We start from the raw sequence: 23,603 nt of genomic DNA, 5'->3' as shown, positions 1-23,603 counted from the left end.
CATGGTTTTTAAAGGTTGAGCACTTTAGGTTGCTAAAGGTTTTTAAAGGTTGCTAATATTGAATGTTCATATATTATCCTGTCTGTGATTCTTATTCTATTTGCTACGTACTGATATTAATCTCACACATCTCTGCCTGTCTCTGCATTGAAAATTAGCAGAGTCATTTTAATCTAGAAAATTCCACATATGAAATTTCATCTAACATGCATGAGTATATTTTGTAGGCACCCTTCTAATGGCAATACATGCTAAATGACCACTGGATTTAAAAAAGTATTTTTTAAATACATATTTTTTGTTACAGCAAAATACATATAACATAAAAGTTGTCATCTTAATAATTTTTAAATGTACAGTTCAAGAGTATTAAGTACATTCACCTCGTTGTACAACCATGATCACTATCTATCTCCAGAATTCTTTTCACCTTGCAAAACTGAAACTCTATACCCATTACATAACTCCCCATTGCCCCCACTCCCCAGGCCCTGGCAACCACCATTCTACTTTCTGTCTCTATTAATCTGCCTACTCTAGGTCCCTCATATATGTGGAATCAAGCAGTTATTGTCCTTTTGTGAATGTGTGATTTTAATAATTAATTCAATATTTAATGAATACCTATAACATACCTCATTATTATAAACCATGTATATATGTGTGTAAGTATGTGTGTATATATACATGATTTATAATATGCATATACACACACACACAAACACATTATGATTTCATAAAAACTAAGTTGTTTTTGGTTAAAGTACAATGCATAACTTCTTCAGCAATTAAAAATTCAAAGTACACCCTAAAATGACAATATGCTTCCATTAGTACATAAAAATGATAATATAAATTATTGGCAGAGTTGTGAAAAACAGATGTGCTGTGTAAATTGACCCAGACTTTTAGGAGAGCAGTAAGATATAAATAGTCACAGACAATAATATGTACCAACTGTTCCTTTTCTTAAACCAGTTGACTTACCTTTGGAGTATGTATCTCAAAGAAATGGCTCAGAAGGAAAAAGAAATCTATGCTGAGAAGTTCACAGCTTCATTATTCATAATGGTCACAAGCTGGAAATTTCCAAATGCCCATCAATAAAGACAACAGACTAAAGTCTACTATTAATAACAAGAAGTTTAAATATATACTGGGTTTCACACACCAATTATAAATATGCATTCCAGTACACCAAAAAAGTTAGAAAAGTGTTTTTAGTTGTTTATTTGGTGATTTTTTTTTCTGTCTAATTGCTTAAGTATATGTTTTTTACATGCACAGTGTATATTTTGCATTAGGAATATTAAATTTCACAGGTAATTTCTACGTGGATAACAACAATGAAAAACATATATGACCCAAGCACTAATGAGAAGTAATTGGCTGGTTCTGGAAGTGACTGGGGTCTGACGGGCTGGGCATGAGTCAGAGCGGCACTGCTGTTTTCATAGAAGCTGATATATAATTTGGGTGACCATATGTTCCGGTTTGCCCGGTACAGTCCCAGTTTACATCTGTTGCCCTGGCATCTTGTCTAGTTTTGCATTTGTCCAGACAAAAGGTCCTGTAGGCTCCTCTAAGGCCCAGGATATAGTCTCACTCATCTTTGTATCCAAACTAGGTACTTACTGCAGGGCCTCATCTGGTGCATGCCCAACAAAATGTTTGTTAAGTAAACAACAGCAATGATGGTAACTGGATGTTTTCCATTCACTATCCAACCAATATTTATTGAGTCATGCCCTCCAGTGAGTTCTAGAGATACCAACACATATAATACCCGGCCTTTGCCCTTCAGGATTTACAGGCTGGTAGAGACAGGTCAAAAGGTCAACTCAGTAAAGTAGGGTAAATGCCATAATGGGAGTATAAAACAAGCACAGAGAGGCCAGAAGGTGTGTGTGTGTGTGTGTGTGTGTGTGTGTTGGGGATACTTCACTGAAGGGTGATAGCTGAGCTGAATCATGAGGGAAGAATCTGTCACACACAGAAAGCTAGCTAGCTAATAAGCATGTGTGAGATATGAAGCCAGGAATAATGTGGGGAGCTTTAAGGAATTTGACATTTCTGGAATACAAGATCTGTGGGATGCAATGGTGGGAGAGGAGACCAGAGGGAGAGATGAGGATGAGATTGAGAAACACTATATGCCAAAATAGCAAAAACTCATTCCCAGTCTCCCTTTTCCCTTCTATCCCTCTACTAGAGAGGCCAGAAGGCTAAGCACTCCATCTCCCAGCTTCCTTTGTACCTAGGGTAACCTTGTGCAAGGTCAAGGTGCTAAGGGTTGGGGAAGAGGGGGAATGAGCTTGCTTAGAAATACATAAAAGAGGGGCACCTGGGTGGCACAGTCAGTTGAGAATCCAACTCTTGATTTTGGCTCGGGTCAAGATCTCAGGGTTGGGCTCCACACTGGGCATGGAGCCTGCTTGGCATTCTCTCTCTCCCTCTCTGGCTGCCCCTCCCCTGCTCATATGCTCTGTCTTGCTCTCGCTCTCTCAAAATAAACACATAAACATTTAAAATATATATATAAAAGATATAAGACAGATTAATAGATCAATAGAGGGATGGATAAATGGATAGACATGTGACAAAGTGAATCTAATAAAATATTGATGACATACAATGGAACATTGGCCTTAAAAGGAATGAAGTACTGATATATGCTACAATATGGATGAATCATGAAGACATTATGCCAAGTTAAAGAAGCCAAACACAAATGGCCACATATTGTATGTCTCCATGTGTATATAATGTCCAAAATAGGCAATTCCATGCAGCCAAGAAACGCATTAGTGGTTGCTTACGGTTGGGGGGGGGGGGTGGGGGTGGCGGTGGGAGTGATGCTAAAGGGTAGGGGATTTCTTTCTGGGGTGAAGAAAAATTTCTAAAACTGTGATAATGTTTGCATGGCTCTATGAATATACTAAAACCCACTGACGTGTGTACTTTAAATGGGTCAGTTTTATGGCAGTTAAATTATATCTCAATAAAGCTGTTCCAAATGTCTACAGTAAAAGCTAGATAATGGGTATACAGGTTCTTGATGTGGAATTCTTTCCTACATGTTTGAAAGTTTTTATAATAAGAACATAGAGGGGAAAAAGGAGTGAGGGAAGGGGATGCAATGCCAGGCATTACTGGGTGGCTGCCGGTTCACCAGGAACAAGAGAATCTTCTGGAAGGGTTATAAAGAGGAACTGCAGCAGAGAGGGAAGGAGGGGGGAATCCATCTGCCCAGCTCCCTCCCATCTCCTACTTCCACGAATCATGGATTACCCAAAATCTAACTGGTCTGTATTTCCAGATGTGTCATCCAGACCTTTAGCAGCTGCCTAGAAACCAGGATTCACATCGCACAGTATGATATTTCCTCCAATTCTAAAAGTAGAGGAGCAACTAGGCCTACAAGTGGAGCCAGGAGGGAACTGTCCTAAACAGAGAGAAGAGGCAGAGAGGGACTGTGAGAAGGTGTGTGAGGTTTGTGGCCCAGTATACAAACCTGATGAAACCTCTCAATGATGTGCTTTGGTGTGGGGCTTTTTCCATCTGTGATGCTGGTTACTGGTTGGCTGCTTAATCCAGAAACTAATGGCTGTCAGAATTTGGAACCTTTCTCATATTATTTCTTTGATCATTTTCTCCCTTCCATTTTCTTTCCTCTCTTGTTCTTTTTGGAAATCCTCGATGAATCCCCTATGTTTCTTATCTTTTGCTTTTATTTTCCATCTGTCTTTCCTTCCTTCCTTTCTTTCTTCTTTCTTTCTTTCTTTCTTTCTTTCTTTCTTTCTTTCTTTCTTTCTTTCTTTCTTTCTTTCTTTCTTTCTTTCTTTCTTTCTTTCTCTTTCTCTCTCCCTCCCTCCTTCCTTCCCTCCCTCCTTTCTTTCTTTTCTTTTCTTTTCCTTCTTTCTTTCCAGGACATTCCCTCTATTTTTTCTCCAATTCTTTTTCTTTTTTTAAAGTATTTTATTATGGGAAATTTCAAGCATACACAAAAGAGAGATGAGAATAATAAATCCAGTATAGGCTACACTCAGCTTTGACAATTATCAACAAATGGTCAATCTTGTTTCATCTCTTATCCCTGACCCACTCCTACTGCCCCAGACTATCCTCGACATCATATCACTTGTATTTCACTATGAATCTCTAAAAGATAAGGCCACTTAAAAAACAAACAATGCCAAAGCACTACAATACCATTATCTCATTTTAAAAATAGCAATAATTCTTTATCATTATCAAAATCTGGACATGCTTACACTTCTCCACTTGTCCTGTAAACCTGTCCTGTAAATAGTTTGTTATACAAATAAGGTCAATACAGTGTAATTGCTTGGTATGTCTTGTAAATTTTTGTGAATATATAAATACCTCATCTCTCTGCCTCTCAGCCCTTTGAAAGTTTTTGTTAGAAAAAGTGGCTAAACTATAGAGTATCCCAGGTGAGATTTTGCTGATAGCATCCCTATGGTATCATTTAACATGTTCCTCTATCCTTAGTGTTTCCTATAAATTAATAGCTAGATCTAGAGGCTTAATCCTTCTACCGAAATTTCATTTCTGCAAATGTTTTTTATTAACATACAATTAACATAGAAAAATGTGCAGATAGTAGATGTTCAGTTAAATAAATTTTGATAATTGAATATACCCATATAAGCACCACCCAAGCAAGATATAGAATACTTTTATCCACCCAGAAAGTTCTCTTGTGTCTCTTTCTAGTCCATTCTCCTCCCTACTTTGCAGGCAACCACTTTCTGATTTCTGTCACCATAGATAAGTTTTGTCTGTTCTTAGATTTCATGTAAATGGAATTGTATGGTAGGTATTCTTTTGTGTCTGATTTCTTTTTTTTTTTTTTTGACATAATGTTTTGAGATTTATCCATGTTGTTCTGCAAACTCATTCATGATTTTTTTTTATTTCCAAATGTCCTTTTCTTCTCTGAATGTTTCTTGTTTTCTAGCATTTGTTCTTGTTTCATGGATGCAGCATTTCCTCTTCAATCTCATATGATATTAATTATAAATAAAAAAATGTTCTATTCATTGCATTGTTTCTGCTCTCTATAAGCTTCTTTCTTCTGTTGGTTTTTGCATAGTCTTTCATTTTGGAAGGTTCTTTCAAATAATAAATGATCTTTGACTATTCATGTTTAAAGCTGACAAGCAGCTTGTCAAATGATGGGCTTCACCATAGGGTGATCCTGCCAAGCCATTTCAATGGGGACCCACCTGTGAGTATCCATAGACCTTTTGTGTTAGCATGCTCAGTTTCCCCAGACAGAGATGCTCCAATACCCCACCTGAAAGGGGTCAGCCTGCTTGCTCTCATTCTGGAAGCTAAGGTGTGGAGGGGACGGAGGGTCTCCCTGTACAAAGTATTTCACTCTCTACAACTCTCAGCTGAGTTATATGTTCCTGGGTCCAGCTTCTCTCTGGTTCAGTCCCTTCTGCTGGGGTTGGAGAGGCATGATAAAAGATTACAAACAACATCCAAGTGCAGTTTAGATGGTGGTGATTGGTAAATTCTACTTAGCAATACTGATTGTGAGCTTGCTCTGTGTGTGGTCCCCTTCCAATTAGCAGATTTCAGAGGTGAGTGACTTTAAGGATTAAAATAGCTAATCAGGACACCAGATAAACATGGGTTGCTCAGTAGAAGGTATAGGGTGAAAGGAGAGAACATGCCTTGTCCTAAAACAAAGGATGTAAGACACAGGCTGGGGAGAAAATTGGAAATAATGTACAATACTTACTATGTGCTTATTACATGCTAAATATTTTCTCAAGTGCTTTACGTGAATTTCTCGTTTCATCTCTATGATAAACCTATAAGACAAACTATTTTATCTCCCATATTACAGATTAGAAAACAGAACCACAGAGGGTTTAAATCTTACCCGGGGTCATCCACCCAGGATTCACACACAGGTCTGCACTCTGAACCACGACATTGCACTGCCTCTATGGAAGTAGGTGAGCTGGCTGTTTCAAACTCTTCCAGGTTCCCTTCAGATTTCTCTGCTCCCCTTAGAGTCCTCTCGTTCCCTCTCTCTATCTATCAAGGACCAAGACCTCATCTTGGTCCATTCTTGCTTAAACTGCTTCCCTTCCCCTTTCCCCAACAAGCTCTTCATCCTTTCCCTGTATCTCTGCTCATCAGGCTGGCTGGGCTGCTCCACACAAGCAACCTCTGCTAGGAGGTGGGGACCAGACCCTGAGCCATCCTCCAGGACCATCTTGCTCCCTCCCCAGGGAAATAAATGAAGAGTCGGCCCACCATCCTCACAGCACTACAGCCTCTTGGTATAATGGAAGGAGCACAGGACAGCATGCAGGGCAGCTTGAGATGCATTCCAAATAGTTTTCAGGACTATCTTTACCTCTTGGCCCTAAAGACAGAAAATGTCAGTGATGGAATTTTGAAGGGCACCACCTCCTTGAGGAGTGGAGGTATTTCACAGAGAAGAATGGAATTAGAGGCACACGCCAGACTCTGAGCACCCAAATTCCATCGCAGCCTCCAGCTGAAAAAATTAATTGCCTGCCCTTTATGCCATTTGTCTTCTGCATGTGAACTGCCTCCTCAGAGTGGGGTGGGAGGAGAGAATTAGCCAAGCAGCATGGGGCAGGGTCCAACCATGCTGACCTCTCACAGCTTAGTTTAACTCCTGCAGTTACAAAGGGCCCCCGCACATCAGTCTCTGTGTCATCAAAACAGTCGCTTTCAGTCCATGTGACCAGAACTGCCATTGCCAGGGCTATAGGGATCACCCAAGTGTCAGCAGCAACAAAACACTTAGTGGAGGTTTTGTGTATATTTTTTGTTTTGTTTCCTTCCTTCCCCCCTTCCTTTTATTTTCTTTTGGTTTTACAATGCCTTTTGATGGACCTACATAGTCAAGACCTGGCCAGGCAAAACAAGATATCCCCAGCATGGCAGGGCATCAAGCATCACACCGCACAGGGTTTAGGAAGCCAGTAATGACGCCTCCTTTATACTCCACCCCCCCCCCCCAGGGGGCAGCAAGAAGTGCATCTACTACAGTCAACACATGTGTACTGCTTAGGCCCATCAGGACCTCCTGACACCTACAGGTGTTGAAAGTTGGAGGGAGGTGCACACGCTAGTCTCAGATCAGGATCAGGGCCAGCCTGTCAGGACCTGCGCAGATGCCCCTGTAGCTGTCCTCACTCTTACCCTTGGGCCCATGGGAGCTGAGTGGCAGGGCCAGGCTGGGCAGTCCCAATGTGGCTCTGGACAGCAGTGGACTGTGACCCTGGCAGAGCTGAGAACAGGGAGGGGACTTTCAATGGGACTGAGAGGGCACAGTTCACAACTTAATAGTTCTGTGTATCCATAAAAAAAGGGTGTGTGTGCAAGTATGCTTGTGTACGTGCAGGTCCTTCAAGGTCAAAGTCACCAGTAAACCTCCAGCTCCCACTGAATCTGAAAAGTTGGCAAGCTTAAATTCCATCGTTAGAAGAAATGCCAGCGTCGTGCCCCTGGTGCGACCAGGCCAGACTGGAGTTGATGACTGGGTGGGGAGAAATATGCAGAAAAGGAAGCTCTCTGGGTTTGTCGGTGGTGGCCCAGCAAACTGACCAGCAGAGAAAGAAACTGCCCGGGATGCTTCTTCCAACCCCCCCAACCCCAGCTCATCACAAACCAGATCCACTCGACAGCACAATCCAAACAGAAGAGGGAATCAGAATGTACATCTTTTGTTTGCCGTGGCAGGAGAACTGTTGAGCAGAGGAAAAAAACAAGCTGAGCTTAGCGCTATCAGCTGTTTCCTGGGGCTCTCTCCTTCCTTCCTCCGAGGGGGGCCTGGCCTCTTTGTTCTAGTTCCCAGCTGCTCCTCTGCGCCTTTAAGCGGTGGCCTTTGCAGACCTCAGAGGAATGCGGCCTGAGACCCCAGGGGATTTAGCTCTGAGGCTCCGCCTGCGTGCTCAGCCCCAGGCTGCAGCCTCCAGAGTGCCTGCTCTTGCACCTGGTCTGCTTTCTGCTGGCCACTTCCTAGGTGGGCAGCAGGAGCCTCACCAGAGGTGGCTTCCTGCTTTTTGTGACAGCCGAGGGAGGACACCTATTTCAGAGAGCCCCTGCAGGGGATCCAAAAAGAGAGGTTTCTGCAATAATGCTTTCCACAGCTGTACAGCCTGGTGTCATTCTGCTGTGGTTCGGATTCCAGCTCTCTCACTTACTGGTCACCCCCTGCCTCACAGCTCTTACTTCATAGGACTGTGATGAGGATTAAAGCGCTAAGACCTACTGAATACCTCCCAAAAGCCTGGCACAGAGCAGAGGCTTAACAGGTGTTAGAGACCACGGTCACCAAGCCTGGGTTCCGGTTGTCTCAGGCAGGAAAGAAAGACTCCAAAACCTCTGAGACTACATCAGATTGAAATTCAGGGCCTGGCACACAGGCAGAGATCGATAGTCGCGATTCTTCCACTGGAGTGTGTTCTTCGGTGGCTCCACGTTCCCTAGTGGATCTCTCCGGCAGAGGGTTGAGGCCCATTTTCCATGGTGTCCCTAAGATGCTCAGAATGAAACCACAAGTGAGTACCATGTGACTGTGAGGAAGCAAGGCAACTACATGCCCGATGGGCTCAGTCTACAGGGGAGCTGCGTGCCCCCGCCCCACTGCACCTGCTGCGGCCCCATAGTCCTGCTGGCTCCCTGTGCCTCTCAGAGAACAAAGCACAGGTGCAGAGGTCACCTGAGAAGCCCAGTGCCAACAGGTGAGGCACAAACAATGCAACAGAAGGAACTGTGACTGAGGGGTCTGGTATTTGGCTTCTGGTAGGATAATCAGAACAATCATTTCTTGAGTACCTACTAAAGGTTTACCCTTTGCTAGGCTTTTATCTACCTTGTTTCTTAATCTTATCATTAAGCTTAAGAGGCAGACAGCCTGGGGTCAAGTGCAGGGCTAAGCCAGCCTAAGTGCATGTCTGTGCCAATTACAAGAAGGCACCCTGCACAGCTTGGGTTGGCCCTCAGTCCTCAGCATCCCTATAGCCGAGTGCCCCACGTGAGGGGTCAGTCTGTGCACCGCAGCCACGGTAAGTGTCAGAACCAGGACTGACACACATACCCCTTCCATCTGGTTGACGCTGAGGATCATATTTCATCAGCTGCACCTGATCTGAATGGATCCTCTGGGCTGCCAACACGTGTCCACATCAACTTCCATGATGCAACTTTTTGGTTCCCCGCATGACAGTCCCCTCCTGCCGCCCCTGCAGACCTCCTGGCTCTCTTTCCTCACTTCCACAACTCACTGGACAATGTGTCTCCAGTGTCCTCCAGTTCCCAGGTCCTCCTATTTACTGCCATCCCAACTCTCTCTTCCTGAGTGTCCTTCCAAGCCTGCTTTGTCATTTTCCTGCCTGAAAGCTTTCAATGGCTCCCCAGCACCCTAGGCCCTGAGTTCAAATGCCCTTGCCTGACTCCGCCAGCCCCTGAGGGCTTGACATCTGCTATACTCTCCAGTTGTACTCTCTGCACCCTTCCCACCCAGTGACTCCACACTCTGGGCAGCTGCAGAGTCGTTCTGTGCCTGAGCCCCGGGCCTCTTGTTCAGGCCTTTAGCTCGGCAGGATTTTTCAACTGTGACAGCACAGACATTGTGGGCCAGATCATTCGTTGTGGTGAGGGCTGTGCTGTGCACTATAGGATGTTTAGCAGCATCCTTGGCCAGTAGCACTTCCCCCATCACGACAACCAAAATGACTGTAAGGATTGCCAAAAGTCCCCTGGGGGCCAGAATTGCCCTCAGTTGAGGACTCCTTTGCCCAGCCTTTACCCTTCCTCCTCACCTGCCTAGCTTGCTTGCCTTTAAGTCTCAACTCAGTTGTCATCACCTCCCGGAAGCCCTTCCCGACACTACAATCCAATGTCAGGCACCCGACTGACAGTCGGGCAGTGAGAACTGCCCTTTTACTTGTCAGTCTCCTCCCTGTCCTGGGGCTTTAGGAAGGCAAGCATTTGTGTGCCTGGTTCCCTATACTCAGGGTCCAAGTCTGTACCTGTGATACAGCCTTACTTATAAATCACCCCTGACACCCCTCTTTCCCTTACGCCTTTTCCAAATCACTGAGGCCTATTCATTCTGAAATCTCTTCCCAATTCATCCATTGTGCTGCTCTGAGATCTGAGCTGCTACCTTCTCTCACCTGGATTACAAATGATCATAATCCACCTGAATCCCCTCTGGTCGGTTCTTACTTCAGACTAATTTTCTTTTTTCTTTTCTTTTCTTTTCTCTTCTTTTCTTTTTTCTTTTCTTCTCTTTTCTTTTCTTTCCCCTTCCTTCCTTCCTTCCTTCCTTCCTTCCTTCCTTCCTTCCTTCCTTCCTTCCTTCCTTCCTTCCTTCCTTCCTTCCTTCCTTCCTTCCATGTTTACTTTTGAGAAAGAGAGTTGAGTTGGGGAGGGGCACAGAGAGGGAAACAGTGAGAATCCAAAGTAGGCTGCACGCTGTCAGCACAGAGCCCCACCTGGGGCTCGAACTCACAAACTATGAGATCATGACCTGAGCCAAAGTCAGACGTTTACCACCCAGGTGCCCCCAGACTAATTTTTTCAAAACAGAAATCTAAGTATTTTGTTCCCTTGATTAAATCCTTTCAAAGACTTACTGAAACTTTTTTTTTTTCAGTAGGCTTCACACCCAGCATGGAGCCCAACATGGGGCTTGAACCCAGGACTCTGAGATCAAGCCCTGAGCTGAGATCAAGAGATACACACTCAACTACTCAACTGACAGAACCACCCAGGTACCTCCTTTCTGATACTCTTAAGCAAAAAACTGGAGTCCTTAACATGGCCTGTAATGCCAGGTTTGGTGTGGCCCTTGACACCTCTCCGGCTTCATTTGAACCACATTTCCTCTTGCTTTGTCCTTTTCCTTTCTTGGCTTCCTTTTATTTCCCAAAAAGCAACAGGTCCCTTGCACTGGCGATCCGACGTGGAGTGGAGACCATGGTACTTTGGCCAGATCCCCTCTTCAGGTGTGGCCTCCACTCCTCCTGGGATCAAGGCCAGCCTCCAATGCTGTCCTGTGCCCAGCAGCAGCCCAGTGCTAGGGTTAAAAGTTGTACAGAGACTGTCTTGACCCATTATTGAATCTTTATCTTGTAAATTAAGTCCAATGAGACAATGAAGCATGTGCCTGCGGCATGCAGCCTGGCTCACACACAGTCCTGTCTCCTGCCACATTTCTGCCTCCCAGTCATGGGCTCCTGGTTGTCTCCTCCACTGTCTCTGCTCAGCAACTGTTGTGAGTCCCTGCCCCTGTGGAGGCCTGGACTCAGGTGCAGCATTGGGTTCAGGGTTGGGGTCAGGCACATGCTTCCTCAGGCCCAGCTAGTGGGTGGGGCCCTGAGGCCTAGGAGGGTCTCCCCTCACTCCTATCTCTCCAAGCCTGAGGGAATGTGACACTGAATAGCAAATAAAAAACCACCATGACTTGTTGAAAGATTGATCATGGAAGACAGGAGAAAGCTTTTTGCTGATATTTGAACGAGGGTCCTCCGTTAGCAATTTGCAAGAAGCTTGGAACTTACATGGCCAGCCCTCCCTGGGAGCATTGACTGCTGATGGCTCACAGCTGCACCTCACCCTGGGAACTGCCCTCCACCCCAGGCAACTGCCTAGCCCCAAGCTGCCCCCTGTAGCAGCAGCCCAAGGTCACTGACGGGCCCTTTAAGGGATCCCTAAAAGGTACGGCCTCTGAAGGGCCATCCCAACTCAAGAGCTTGTTGAAGGATTGACTGAGGTCTTAGTTCCTTCCACTTCATTGTGGGTCAGCTTCTCCCTCTGCTAAGTCCTGCCTTCTTCATGCATACATCTCCTGAGAATGCACCTTAATAAGTCTTCCACATGGAAATGGGTCTCTGAGTCTGTTTACAGGAAACCCAGCCCAAGACACTCTCCTAGGACTTTGCTGTGTGAATACCTATCTGTCCCTCTGATATCAAGTTACGTTGTATTTCTCTTATGGTTAACTCTCTGCCTCTCACGTGTTAAGTCAAATCCTCCTTGGAGATCCCCATGTACCACATCTTCACAGCATTTGTCATAATTGAAATTTTACATTCCTGTGAGTAATTATTAAGTTCTATCTTCCCCACTAGACTAAGTTCCATGAGGGCAGGAAATCATGTCCACTTTTTGCTCATCATTCTATCTCTTAGGTTTAGCACAGTCCTGGTATGTGGGAAATGCTGGTACATATATGTTGAATGAAGGAGTGAGTGAATGAATGACTGCCTTTTGAATGAAGGGATGTTAAAAATAATTCTAAGACTATAACAAATATTTCTGAATGCCTTTCAACAGTGGTAAATACTTTGAAAATGGATTTGAAGTTCTGGTAGTGATCAAAAATTACTAGGAATTAATTTAGTTAATGACAGTGGTTGTAATTTTGGTGGAGACCAATGTGTGAGCAAGAAATCACCAGAATTCCTCTCCTGTAAGGCTCTTACACTGTTTCTCAGACGTAAATTCTCAAAGAGAAAAAATTTTGGAGCAGGGTCATAATGATTGTGAGGTATGTAGGTGTTAATTTTTTTAATGTTTACTTATTTGTGAGAGAGTGCAAGCAGGTGAGGGGCAGAGAGAGGGGAACAGAGGATCCAAAGTGGGCTCTGTGCTGACAGCAGTGAGCTGGATGTGGGGTTCGAACTCTCAAACCGTGAGATCATGACCTGAGCTGAAGTCAGACACTCCACCGACTGAGCCACCCAGGCACCCCTGTGGGTGTTAATTTTGAGAAACACATTCTAAGACCTTTTAAAACTCCCTTATTCAGGGGCACCTGGGTGGCTCAGTCAGTTAAGCATTTGACTTTGGCTCAGGCCATGATCTCGCAGCTCATGGGTTTGAGCCCTGCATCAGGCTCTGAGCTGCCAGCTCAGAGCCTGAAGCCTGCTTTGGATTCTGTGTTTCTGTTCCTCCCCTGCTCGTGCTCTCTCTCTCTCTTTCTCGCTCTCAAAAGTAAATAAGCATAAAAATTTTTTTTAAATCACTTATCCAGTGTGTCTCTAGCATTGTATTTGGGACAAAAGAGACTTCAAAATAAATATAATGCCCAACCTCTGTCACCCATGATCCCCCTGAATATGAGGAGTTGGTCAGAAATGTCAGAGCATGGGGCGCCTGGGTGGCGCAGTCGGTTAAGCATCCGACTTCAGCCAGGTCACGATCTTGCAGTCTGTGAGTTCGAGCCCCGCGTCGGGCTCTGGGCTGATGGCTCGGAGCCTGGAGCCTGTTTCCGATTCTGTGTCTCCCTCTCTCTCTGCCCCTCCCCCGTTCATGCTCTGTCTCTCTCTGTCCCAAAAATAAATTAAAAAACGTTGAAAAAAAAAATTAAAAAAAAAAAAAAAAAAAAAAATGTCAGAGCAGGACAAGGTAACCAGATGTGTCAAAAGGTTTTTGGTCACTGTTCTAATTTCATTCCTTCCCATTCCTGACAAAAGAGCAAGTCTTAAAGATTCATGTTCCATAAAATATGAAGGCCACTGTTCTCCACATAGAATTCAGAAACTGAAAGTCTCTCCGCATGAGTCCCACTGCCCAATTTTCCTATTATATTTTCCTGAAGTCCCTAAAAAAGTGATATGAATTAGTTTTATTGTATGCATGTAGATGTCAGCTGAGAACAGGCAGGAGTGCTTATCACATTTATTAAAAATGCACACAGTGGCTGGGATCATGTTTAGTTATATTGTGCCTATGTGTGGGAGGCTGGCTCTGAGACATTAGTCACATCATTCCCTGTGTAGGTGGGGGTGCTCCTTTTTGAAGTCTTCACTCTGGGAGTTCAAGTAGATTTGTGGTTGGTATCCACATCAGACCAGGCTGAGGAAGATATGCTAATGTCATCACATGTACTTATTCTGGGGTTTACTGAGAGAAAGCCTTTCATAGTATTAAAAACCATAGGCTCTATGTCCTGCCCTCTGTGTGAATTTAACAGAGTAGAAACAAAACTGTAAGTGCCCTGGTGGGCGCCTGAGTGGCTCAGTCGGTTAAGCATTCAATTCTTGATTTTGGCTCAGATTTTGATCTCACTGTTGTGAAACCGAGCCTGCGTCAGGCTCTGTGCTGAGTGTGGAGCCTGCTTAAGATTCTCTCTCGCCCTCTTCCTCGGCCCCTCTCCCCAACCCACGTGTGTACACAACATGCATGTGCATGCTGTCTCTCTCTGTCTCAAAATCAAAACCAAAATCAAAACCAAACTCTGTAAGTGCCCTCGAATCTGATGTACCCAGATTCATGTCACTATCAGCAATGTGACTTTGAGTGGGTAACTTAACCTCTCTGAATCTCAATTTCTCCATCTGTAAAATGGAGCTATTAATATTCCTACCTCATAGAATCTTCTATGAGGGTCCCATCATCCCTTGATTAAGGGGTCAGAAGTCTTTCAAACTTTTCAAACCATGGAGGTAACAGCAGTTATTAGGGGCATCTACTGCTTTTTGCCTAGCTGACATCCATTTCTCATTCTTTTCCATCCTGATTTTCCTTTGGAGAACACATTCTCATGTTTCGATAGGACAGACCTTCTCCCCGGCTCCTGGGAATAGCAGTGATTGCATCCTGGCCAATAGAATTGGTTGTGCTTGGACATGTGACCTAAGTTGTCCATTGAGAGTGTTCACTGGGAAATGTGAAGGAATTTTTCTTAAAGAAGTGTTTTGTCCATGGGGTTGCTCAGTTGGTAGGGCATGTATGAAGATGGCCTCTATGTGGGGATCACCCGAGAGTGAGGCTAACGTGAAGGACAGCAGTGTGGGGAAACAGAGGGAGAGATCCCCAGGGATGCTGCTCAGGCACCTGGATCAGGCCAGTCTTCTGAGCTTCTTAGTTACGAAAACTATTAATTTCACTTCTTAAGTAACTTCACTTTGTTCCATAAGAACCCTGACTGATAGTCCCATAAATCATAGTAACTATTCCATACATTAATCTTTTGAATTTACAAGTCTTTTCCTCCAAATAATTCAAAGACTTATCTCACAGACTCATAAAACTTGGGAGACGAAGGAGGCCCTTAGGCCTGCCTAAAATGGCAGACAGTAACTCCGTGACATAGCTGGGACAGGGATCCAGGTTTTATGCCTCCCAAGCCAGCACTCTTAAACATCCCTGCCTCTCCCGGTGTGTCTGCCTTGGCCTTTCTCACACCTGAGTGGAGACACCTGTGTCTTTCTTCCCTGGGGTGTCTCCCTCTGTCACCACATTTTAGGAGTGGTTCTGTGCTCACCTCATCCCGTCCACTGATGACAACCACATTTTAAGAGAAGTCAGTCCAGATATGGGTCTTGATGGAGCCTAGGTGAGAGGCCAGGGGCTGCTGAACTCTGGGCATATGACTACTCAGAGCCCAAAGCCTTTCCTCAACCTTCATTACCTCCTGTGTAGATCCTTCTAGTTGCTGCTTGTGGGGACCCAAACCCAGTCTCTTTTTCCTTTAATTCATCTTACATAGTGTCCAAAGCATCTTCCTAAAGGGTCACTCTGGTCATGCCACGTTCTTGTTGAAAAACCTTCAATGGCTCCCTATTGCCTATACAGCAATGTCCAAAGTGCTTTACCTAGTGTCCCCCAATAGCCTTAAAGGGACTGTGCCCTTCCAAGGATGCCTAGCTCCTACCTAGGGAAGAGTTACCCACTTGGAAGAATCAAGTCCAGAGTTTCAAATTCTGTTACAGCCTCACGTTCTATTATGATAGATGGTACACATTCTGAGCCCTATTAGAAAGGACAACATTGTCCTTCTAACAATGTCTAGCACCTTGCTAATATTCTTTATTCATTTTGATGCTATCATATAAAAATCTTTCCCCCAGTTACCTTCCTTTATTAGTTCATAGTTCAGGTCAGAAGTCTGGGCACAGCATAGCAAGGTTCTTTGATTATGATCTTACAAGACCAAAGTCAAGATATCTGGTAGACTGTCTTATCTGGTGCTCAGGATTCTCTTCCAAATTCAGACGGTTATGGAGCATGGAAAGGACCAAAATCTCAGAGATGTCGATCTCATCATCCTGCAGCTGTGGAATTAATGCCAGCACCACTAATCTCCACACTACTTGTTACATAAGGAAAATAAAGCCCTGTCTTGTTTAATTCACTGCTATTTGGGTTTTCTATGATATGCTGCCGAGATCAACCCTTAACTGATACAGCTCCCATGACTATGCCACTCCTACCCCTCAACCTACTTATTTAACCTCTTCAAGGCTCCTCATCCACGTCCCCTACATGTTCATGTTCCTCAACTTCTATCCTTGCTCCTCTCCTCTTGGATGCTGCCCAAGTCACGATGACTCCAAATCCCAATATCTAGCCCAGACCTTTCTCCACAGTACCAGACCTATAGGTCTAAATGCCCAGGGAACATCTGGACCTGCCTGTCACATATACAACACAATCACCGCTGAACTTGCCAGCTTTCCAACAGTTTTACTCCTCTAAGCAGTCATTGGAACTAGAGACCCTCCCTCTTCTTTGCCTTCATACCCAGCTGGTCCTAATGTCCCAGCAGGTCTCTTTCCAATGGTGCCAATCTATTCCCACTTCTTCAATCCTACTGTCTTCAATCCCTCCTAACTAGGTCCTCTGCCTCCCATCTATAATCCAAGTTAGTCTTCTAAAAATGTGAATCTACTCACGTCATTCCCCTTGTTAAAACCCTTCAAGGGCTCCTCAACCCCCATAAGAAAGTATTCCAATGACCTTGCATGATCTGAGCCCTACACATCTTGTCAAAATCCCTTATGTTACAGCCACATAAAATCACCTGCACTTTCCCAAACTTGCCATGATTTTTCTCACTTCCTTGGCTGATTGTCCTCGCTGCCTTGTAAGCTGGAAACTGTACAAAAACAAAGTTTCAAGTGAATGTTTAAGAACCTGATTTGGGCCCTTGTCTCCCACCTTTGTGCACAGAAACTCAAAGGTAAAGACCTGTCAGAATCCCAGAGATTTTGTATTGTTTACTTAACATAATTGCTTAATTAATCAAAGAATTAATACCCTTTTAATCAAAGAATTCTCTGCAAGCCACTTTGAAACAAACTGATCAAAACAAACTAGTTGCCTTTGTTCTCTGCTACAAATTTTCATTCAGAATTTCATCTGTATCCAAAGTAAAACATTCCCCCATCCACACTCAACGGGAAAGGAGATATTTACTTTAATGTGCTAAGTGTTAGGGTTTCTTCTTTTTCTTATCCTATTAAAATTTACCTCCTAGGTTCCTGGAATTTTAGGACCCAGCCCCTAAAATTTTCCAGAGGAGGAAACCGAGGTTTTATGGACTCAGGAATGTAGCACCAGGGAGGTGGTCATTGGTGGAACATACTACATGCCGACTATGGATTCAGCTCTTTCCATCTCACCATGAAAACACAGACCATTTCCAACTCACAAAGAAAGCTCCCTGTGCCTGCCAGGAAAGGAGAGCAAAGTAACCCCCAAATAACCAGTTAAGCTAATCCTCTTACATCACTCCACTTAAGGCAAGATGACAACATAAGGGCTTTAGGGAGAAGGAAATTAGAAGAATTATGTCCAACACTCCGTTTGCCCTGGGAATAGATCAGCCCTCTCCCCTTCTCTCCGACTCTGTACCCCACCCTTGGGACCAAGGGAGAGCCACTCACCCTCTGTGTGACAGGCTTGTCATCCTGGATCTGCACGGCCAGCCCTAGGTCAGACAGCCTGCAGTTGCCGAGGTCATCCAGAAGCACATTCTCCGGCTTCATGTCCCGGTAGACAATACCGAGTGAGTGGAGGTGCAGCACTCCACAGGTCATCTGGGCCGAGTAGAAGACCACCCTGCTCATGTCCAGGCCCCGTGTACCCACACTGTAGATGTGGAACTTGAGGTCTCCCCCATTCATCAGGCTCATGACCAGGCAGAGATGGGACTTGGTTTCAAAGGCATAGGCCAGAGAGACGATGAAAGGACTGCTGACCTTTTCCAAGATTTCCTTTTCTGAAAGAGCCATTTTCTCACCATTTTTCTTCTTCAGCCGCTTCTTGTCCAGTTTCTTACAGGCATACATCTTACCAGTGTTTCTCACCTGGACAGCACATACCTTAGAGAGAGAAAGAAAGGGAGAGGATGAGGTAGAAGTAAGAAGCACTAATGGGAGAAGACAGCAAGGTTGATACAGGGGATGAAAGGGCAGAAATCAGGTGAGGTTAAAAGATGGCAGGCTTCTGAGAAAAGAGAAGCCAAAAGCAATAGGGGTTCTTCAAGAAAGAGCTAGGACCACAATGAGGTACTCTACACCCTCCACCCATTAGAGGGGCCATAATGAAAAAGAAAGGGAAAATAGCAAGTGTTAGCAAGGATGTGGAAAAACTGGAACCTTTGTGCATTGCTGGTGGGAACATAAAACGTGGAAGATTTTGGTGGTTCCCCAGAAAGTTAAACATAGAATTGCCACATGACCCAGCCATTCCACTCCTGGGCATATACACAAGAGAAATGAAAACAGGTATTAAAATACATGTACATGAACGTTCGCAGCAGCAATGTTCACAGTAGCCAAAAGGCATAAAAACCAAGTGCCCAATAACAGATGAATGGGTAAGTGACATGTAGTCTACCCACACAATAGAATATTCACCCGTAAGAAGGAATAAAGTACTAATATATCTGCAACATTAGTGAACTTCCAAAACACTATACTCAGTGAAAGAAGCCAGATTCTAAAGGTCACATATTGTGTGATTCCATTTAGATGAAACATCAGGGTAGGCAAATCCATGGAGACAGAGAGCAGACCAGTGGTCACCAGGGACTGTGGGGACGGAACTGGGGAGTAACTGTTAATGGGTACAAGGGTGATCAAAATGTCTTGGAACTACATAGAGGTGATGGTTACACAACACTATGATGCATGTATTCAATGCCACTGAAATGGCTACTGGTTAATTTTATGTTACGTGAATTTTACCTCAAAAAATGTTTTTCTAGTTAGAAAGATAAAGAGCTGATCATGGCAGTGGTATAAAATTGATTCTCAACTTTACTTCAAGATGAATGTTTTCTCAGATACCTGAAGTTTTCTCAAATCAAGTCCATTACCACAATTAAGGGAAACGGAGAGCTCCCGTGGTCGTGTGCTGCTATCATTCTGGTGTCTGGGGGGCACTTCAGTGTGCTCCTGGCGTAGACCCCATCATAAAGATTCTTGGCCAACTCCACATTTTGTTTGTCTTTCCCAACCCACTCTCATTTTATTTCACATGGTGGCCAGAAAAAAGATGTGGGAGCCAGCTAGGAATTCTCCACAGGCGGCACTGAAATCAGTTCTAAGTAGGTCCTCTTGAGGTTTTTTTGTTGTTGTTGTTAACGCAAAACCAAATCCTTTTATGCTGTGTACTTCACCTTCCAGCCCAGCCATTCTGAGACACTTACCTCCCCAAAACCACCTTTCCCCAGAACTCGGAACTCATCGAAGTACTTGTCCGACACCGGTTGCATCTCAAAGACCTTCCACTGCAGAAACTTGTCATAGAAGGGGCTGGCCAGGAAATCCCGGAAGGGCTGGTCCTGCAAGAAGGCCATGACCTCAGCCTTGGCCTGTGCCACCAGGGCTATCTGATCTTCCTTGGTGGTGGCTGCTTGGCACTTGGTGGCCAGAGCTGGGCTGAGGAAGGGATGTGGGTGCCCTGGAGCAGAAGCAGCCACACAAGTGGCCACTAGCCCCTGCAGCATGCTGCCCTTGACAGGACCCTCCTCAGCCAGCTCCCAACTCTGCACCTCCTCAAGGAAGGCCACGGCCTCTTGGTATGGGGGCACTGTGGCTAGGAAGTCCCGGAAGAGGCGGCGGCCAATGGGCTGCTGCTCGCACAGGTTGTTGAAGTCCTGGGGCAGGGACTGGCGGAGCTGGGTGCAGGACTGTGGCCCGGGCAGCACCAGACTCCGGCGTCGCCTCTGCAGCTCCTTGCTGTCTCCATCCAAGGTCTTCCGGGCCTGCAGGTAGGCTGTGTTGGCAATCAGGTTGTCCAGGCCCCCCATGTCGACCATGGCTGAGCACAAGGTGTGCTCCCAGAAAAAGAAAAGGAAAGATGGACAGCTGCAGTGGGGACTCAGTATGTCTGGGGGCCAGCTGGATGGTTTCCCTTGCAAGGTTCAGTAGCTTCCAGAGGATTTACAGGGAGTCTTCTAGTCCACAGGTAGCACTGGCGGAGGGTACAGAAAGAGGTTTCTCTTGTAAGAAGCTTTGCTGGCTATGTATAGCCGGCCAGAGAAGGGCACATCACAGGTCATGCTCCCATCCACCAAGAGGAAAGCAGCCAGAAACACCTGTGAAGGCCACTTGTTCATCGTGGGGACATTTTCCATACATACCCGCTCCCTGAATACACAGTTACCACTTTCCAAAGGAAAGGAGTCATTATAAGGTGGTATACTATTTGTTGCTGACAGCATTATTTTATTAAACTCCTTCTAATTTTACACATTTCCTTCCAGGCTCAAGCTAGGTAAACTCCCAGGAAAGCCAGGTCAGTCAGGTAGAGGAACTGTGAGGGGTAGGGAAGTTTTCTTCCGTGTCTAGCAGCCCAACACAGAGCAGGTTACAGAAGGGGATGCTCTGAACTTTGAGTCCTGAGACATGTTCCCAGAGGCCCTCGGGGACTCATGTTGCAGCCCTCAGAGTGGACCGTGGCTTTCCCACAGTCAGTTGCACCCCGAACAGTCCGCAGAGATCATCCAGTTATGGCTTTCCTAGTTCCCAGGAGTCTGAGACTTAAAGTACTGGGTTTAAAAAAAGGGGGGGGGGGTCATCTTGGCCCAAAACATCCCATGAAGTGACATAAGCAGAAAAAGAACACCACTTCACCACATGTGGTTGCAACTGTTCCAAGGGCACAATCTAATGAGTGGAATCCGAATGTGAACGAGCCTCTTCTGTGTTGAGACCCAGAGCAGCGCAGTTTCAGGCGTGGCCCCTCGACATCTTTGCCAATACTCCCTCACGAAGCCAGGAAGCTTCCCTCCACGGAGATCGCTCAGAGCCGCCCCAGACCACGACCTCACAAAGAACAGAAATTGGTTTAGACAGAGATCAGGCTAAGAACCTCTGCTCCAAAAATAACACTTGTGTCCTACAGGGAAAGAGTACTCAGGTTTTTTCTTCACAAAGCAAGGCTAAGGCAGCTTAAAAACAAAGTCATTCAGTATTATGCCAGAGTGTTTAAAAGGGAAAGAGAGCGAGAGCGAGAGCGAGATCGAAGTGAGAGAGAGAAGAGGGGGGTGGGGGGGGGGCGGGGGGAAGCTGGTCAATCTTTTTCCAAACAAACAACTTCTAGCACACACTCTGTCCAAACATCATCATGACCACCTCGGTCGGCCTGTCGGAGCCTGCCCTCCGTTCCCCAGAGCAGATACACGCTTGGCCTCATGCTACCAAGAATTATGTAATGAACTCATGGGTGCACTTTGGCTTTCACTGCTGCACTGTAAACCATCACCCCTACGGTAGAGATAGGCAATCTGCGCCAGTGACCACTGCTCAGAAATGTTGGTACTTTTTTTTGTTCTTGGTATGTCATCCTGGGTCCACATTTCTGAGTAGTGAAAAACCAGTCTGAGAATGTCTCTTAAGGAGGAAATGCCTTTTCCTGTGGTTCATATGAATACAATAGCAATGGAACAGGGCAGAACTTTGAGAAAATGGTAGAATTGTCATCACATCGGTATTTAACCTTATCGCTGAAAAAACAATGCTTTTCAGTGATGAACATATATGTTATGAATGGCTTGATTCCACTTGGACTAATACCTTCCTTTATCTCTAGTAATCACTCCGCCCAGCTCTGTCTAATAGAAATATGTGAAGGCACACATGGAACTTGAGATTTCCTAACAGCCACAGTTATAAAAGGAAAAAGAAACAAGTGAAATTAACTTCAATAATATATTTTATTTCGCCCACTATATACAAAACATTATCATTTCAACATATAATTGATATGAGTTGCTAATGAGATATTTTACATCCTTTTTTTAACATTTATTTATTTTTGAGACAGAGACAGAGCATGAACGGGGGAGGGTCAGAGAGAGAGAGGGAGACACAGAATCTGAAACAGGCTCCAGGCTCTGAGCAGTCAGCACAGAGCCCGACGCGGGGCTCGAACTCGCATACCGCGAGATCGTGACCTGAGCCGATGTCAGATGCTTAACCGACTGAGCCACCCAGGCGCCCCAACATCCTTTTTTTTAATTATATTTTTATTGCTGTTGCAAATGTTTCCTTTTGCTATTTTTAAATGTTTATTTCTGTGAGAGAGAGAGAGAGAGAGAGAGAGAGAGAGAGAGAGAGAGACATTGATAGCATTAGCAGAAGAGGCACAGAGAGAGAGGGAGACAGAGGATCTGAAGCGGGCCCCGTGCTAACAGCAGAGAGCCAGATCAGATGCAGGGCTCGAACTTGTGAACCATGAGATCATGACCTGAGTGGAAATCGGACCCTCAACTGACTAAGCCACCCAGGTCCCCTACATACTTTTTTATGTCCTGAGTTTTCAGAATATGTTTGTATGTGACACTTACCACACATATCATTTCAAACTACCTACATTTCAAATGCTCAGCAGATACAAGTGGCCAGTGGCTACCCTATTGGACAGCAGAGAGTTAACCCTTCTTTACCTAGTTTTGTCATGAAGAGGAATTGTTCTTATGTTCGTTTGTTTTCTAATCAGTTATCCCATAGGCCATCTGGGTAAAACAAACAAACAAATAAACAAACAAACAAACAAACAAAACACCTCCCTTATTAACTGAAAATTATCTAATTGATGAGAACAGAATGTAGATAATAGTTGAACACAGAGTTTAGAAGCTATAAAATGACTGCATATTGCCTACTGGCAATTTAAAACAGAGTGTCATTATTTTTAAGTGTTACTTACCTGAAAAAAAAAAAAAAGAGGTCTGTTTAAGACAACACTTTATGTGATTACTAACAATTAGGGTCCAGGGCTTTTCCCAACTTGATGAAACAGTAATTGGAGATCCAATTAAATAATAGCATTGTATCCTTAGCTTTAGAAGCTGAGCTAAGCGCTGCGCACATTCAGGACACCCTATGCTAAGGGGGAAAATACCAGAAAACTTGGATTGGAGATGTGGCCCAGCGGTTACAAGCACTAACTCTGAGACTGCTTGGGAGAGCTGAATCTCGACTCTAGGAAGTCTTGGCTGTGTGAATCTTTAACAAGTTACTTAACTTCTCTGAGCTTCAGTCTCATTTTCTGAAAACAGAAATAAAGTGCTGATTCTTGAGTAGGTTCTTATGAGAATTAAATGCCAAACAGTGCCTGGCACAATGAAGTGATCGAAAGTACTAGCTTTTAAGTGATGACTATGAATCATCAAAACTTAATCAAAAAGTATACTTTTGGTGTGTGTGTGTGTGTGTGGGGGTGACTCTTGATCTCGGGGTTGTGAGTCTGAGTCTCAAGGTGGGTGTGAGATTACTTAAAAATAAAATCTTAAAAAATAGTAATAATAAAAAGAATACAATTATGCTTTT

At 44.7% G+C, this 23,603-nt stretch overlaps 1 protein-coding gene across 2 annotated transcripts in view; it reads right to left on the bottom strand.

Annotated features, from left to right (window-relative positions):
* GRK7 (G protein-coupled receptor kinase 7) overlaps positions 1-21,112 on the bottom strand; it is a 29,031-nt gene extending 7,919 nt beyond the window's left edge. Inside the window, exons 1-2 of one of the 2 annotated variants that reach the window (XM_058730071.1) lie at positions 19,475-21,112; positions 17,706-18,143 (exon numbers count right to left, since the gene is read on the bottom strand). In XM_058730071.1, coding sequence (XP_058586054.1) covers positions 17,706-18,143; positions 19,475-20,086 — 1,050 coding nt within the window. In that variant the 5' untranslated portion in view covers positions 20,087-21,112. The remainder of the gene's footprint in view (positions 1-17,705; positions 18,144-19,474) is intronic. The other variant, XM_058730070.1, reaches the window with a different exon arrangement.
* Between the last annotated feature and the right edge of the window lie 2,491 nt (positions 21,113-23,603).

This window comes from Neofelis nebulosa, chromosome 5 (assembly GCF_028018385.1).
Source record: "Neofelis nebulosa isolate mNeoNeb1 chromosome 5, mNeoNeb1.pri, whole genome shotgun sequence".
Taxonomy (NCBI): Eukaryota; Metazoa; Chordata; class Mammalia; order Carnivora; family Felidae; genus Neofelis; species Neofelis nebulosa.
This window is presented reverse-complemented; position numbering and strand designations above follow the sequence as displayed.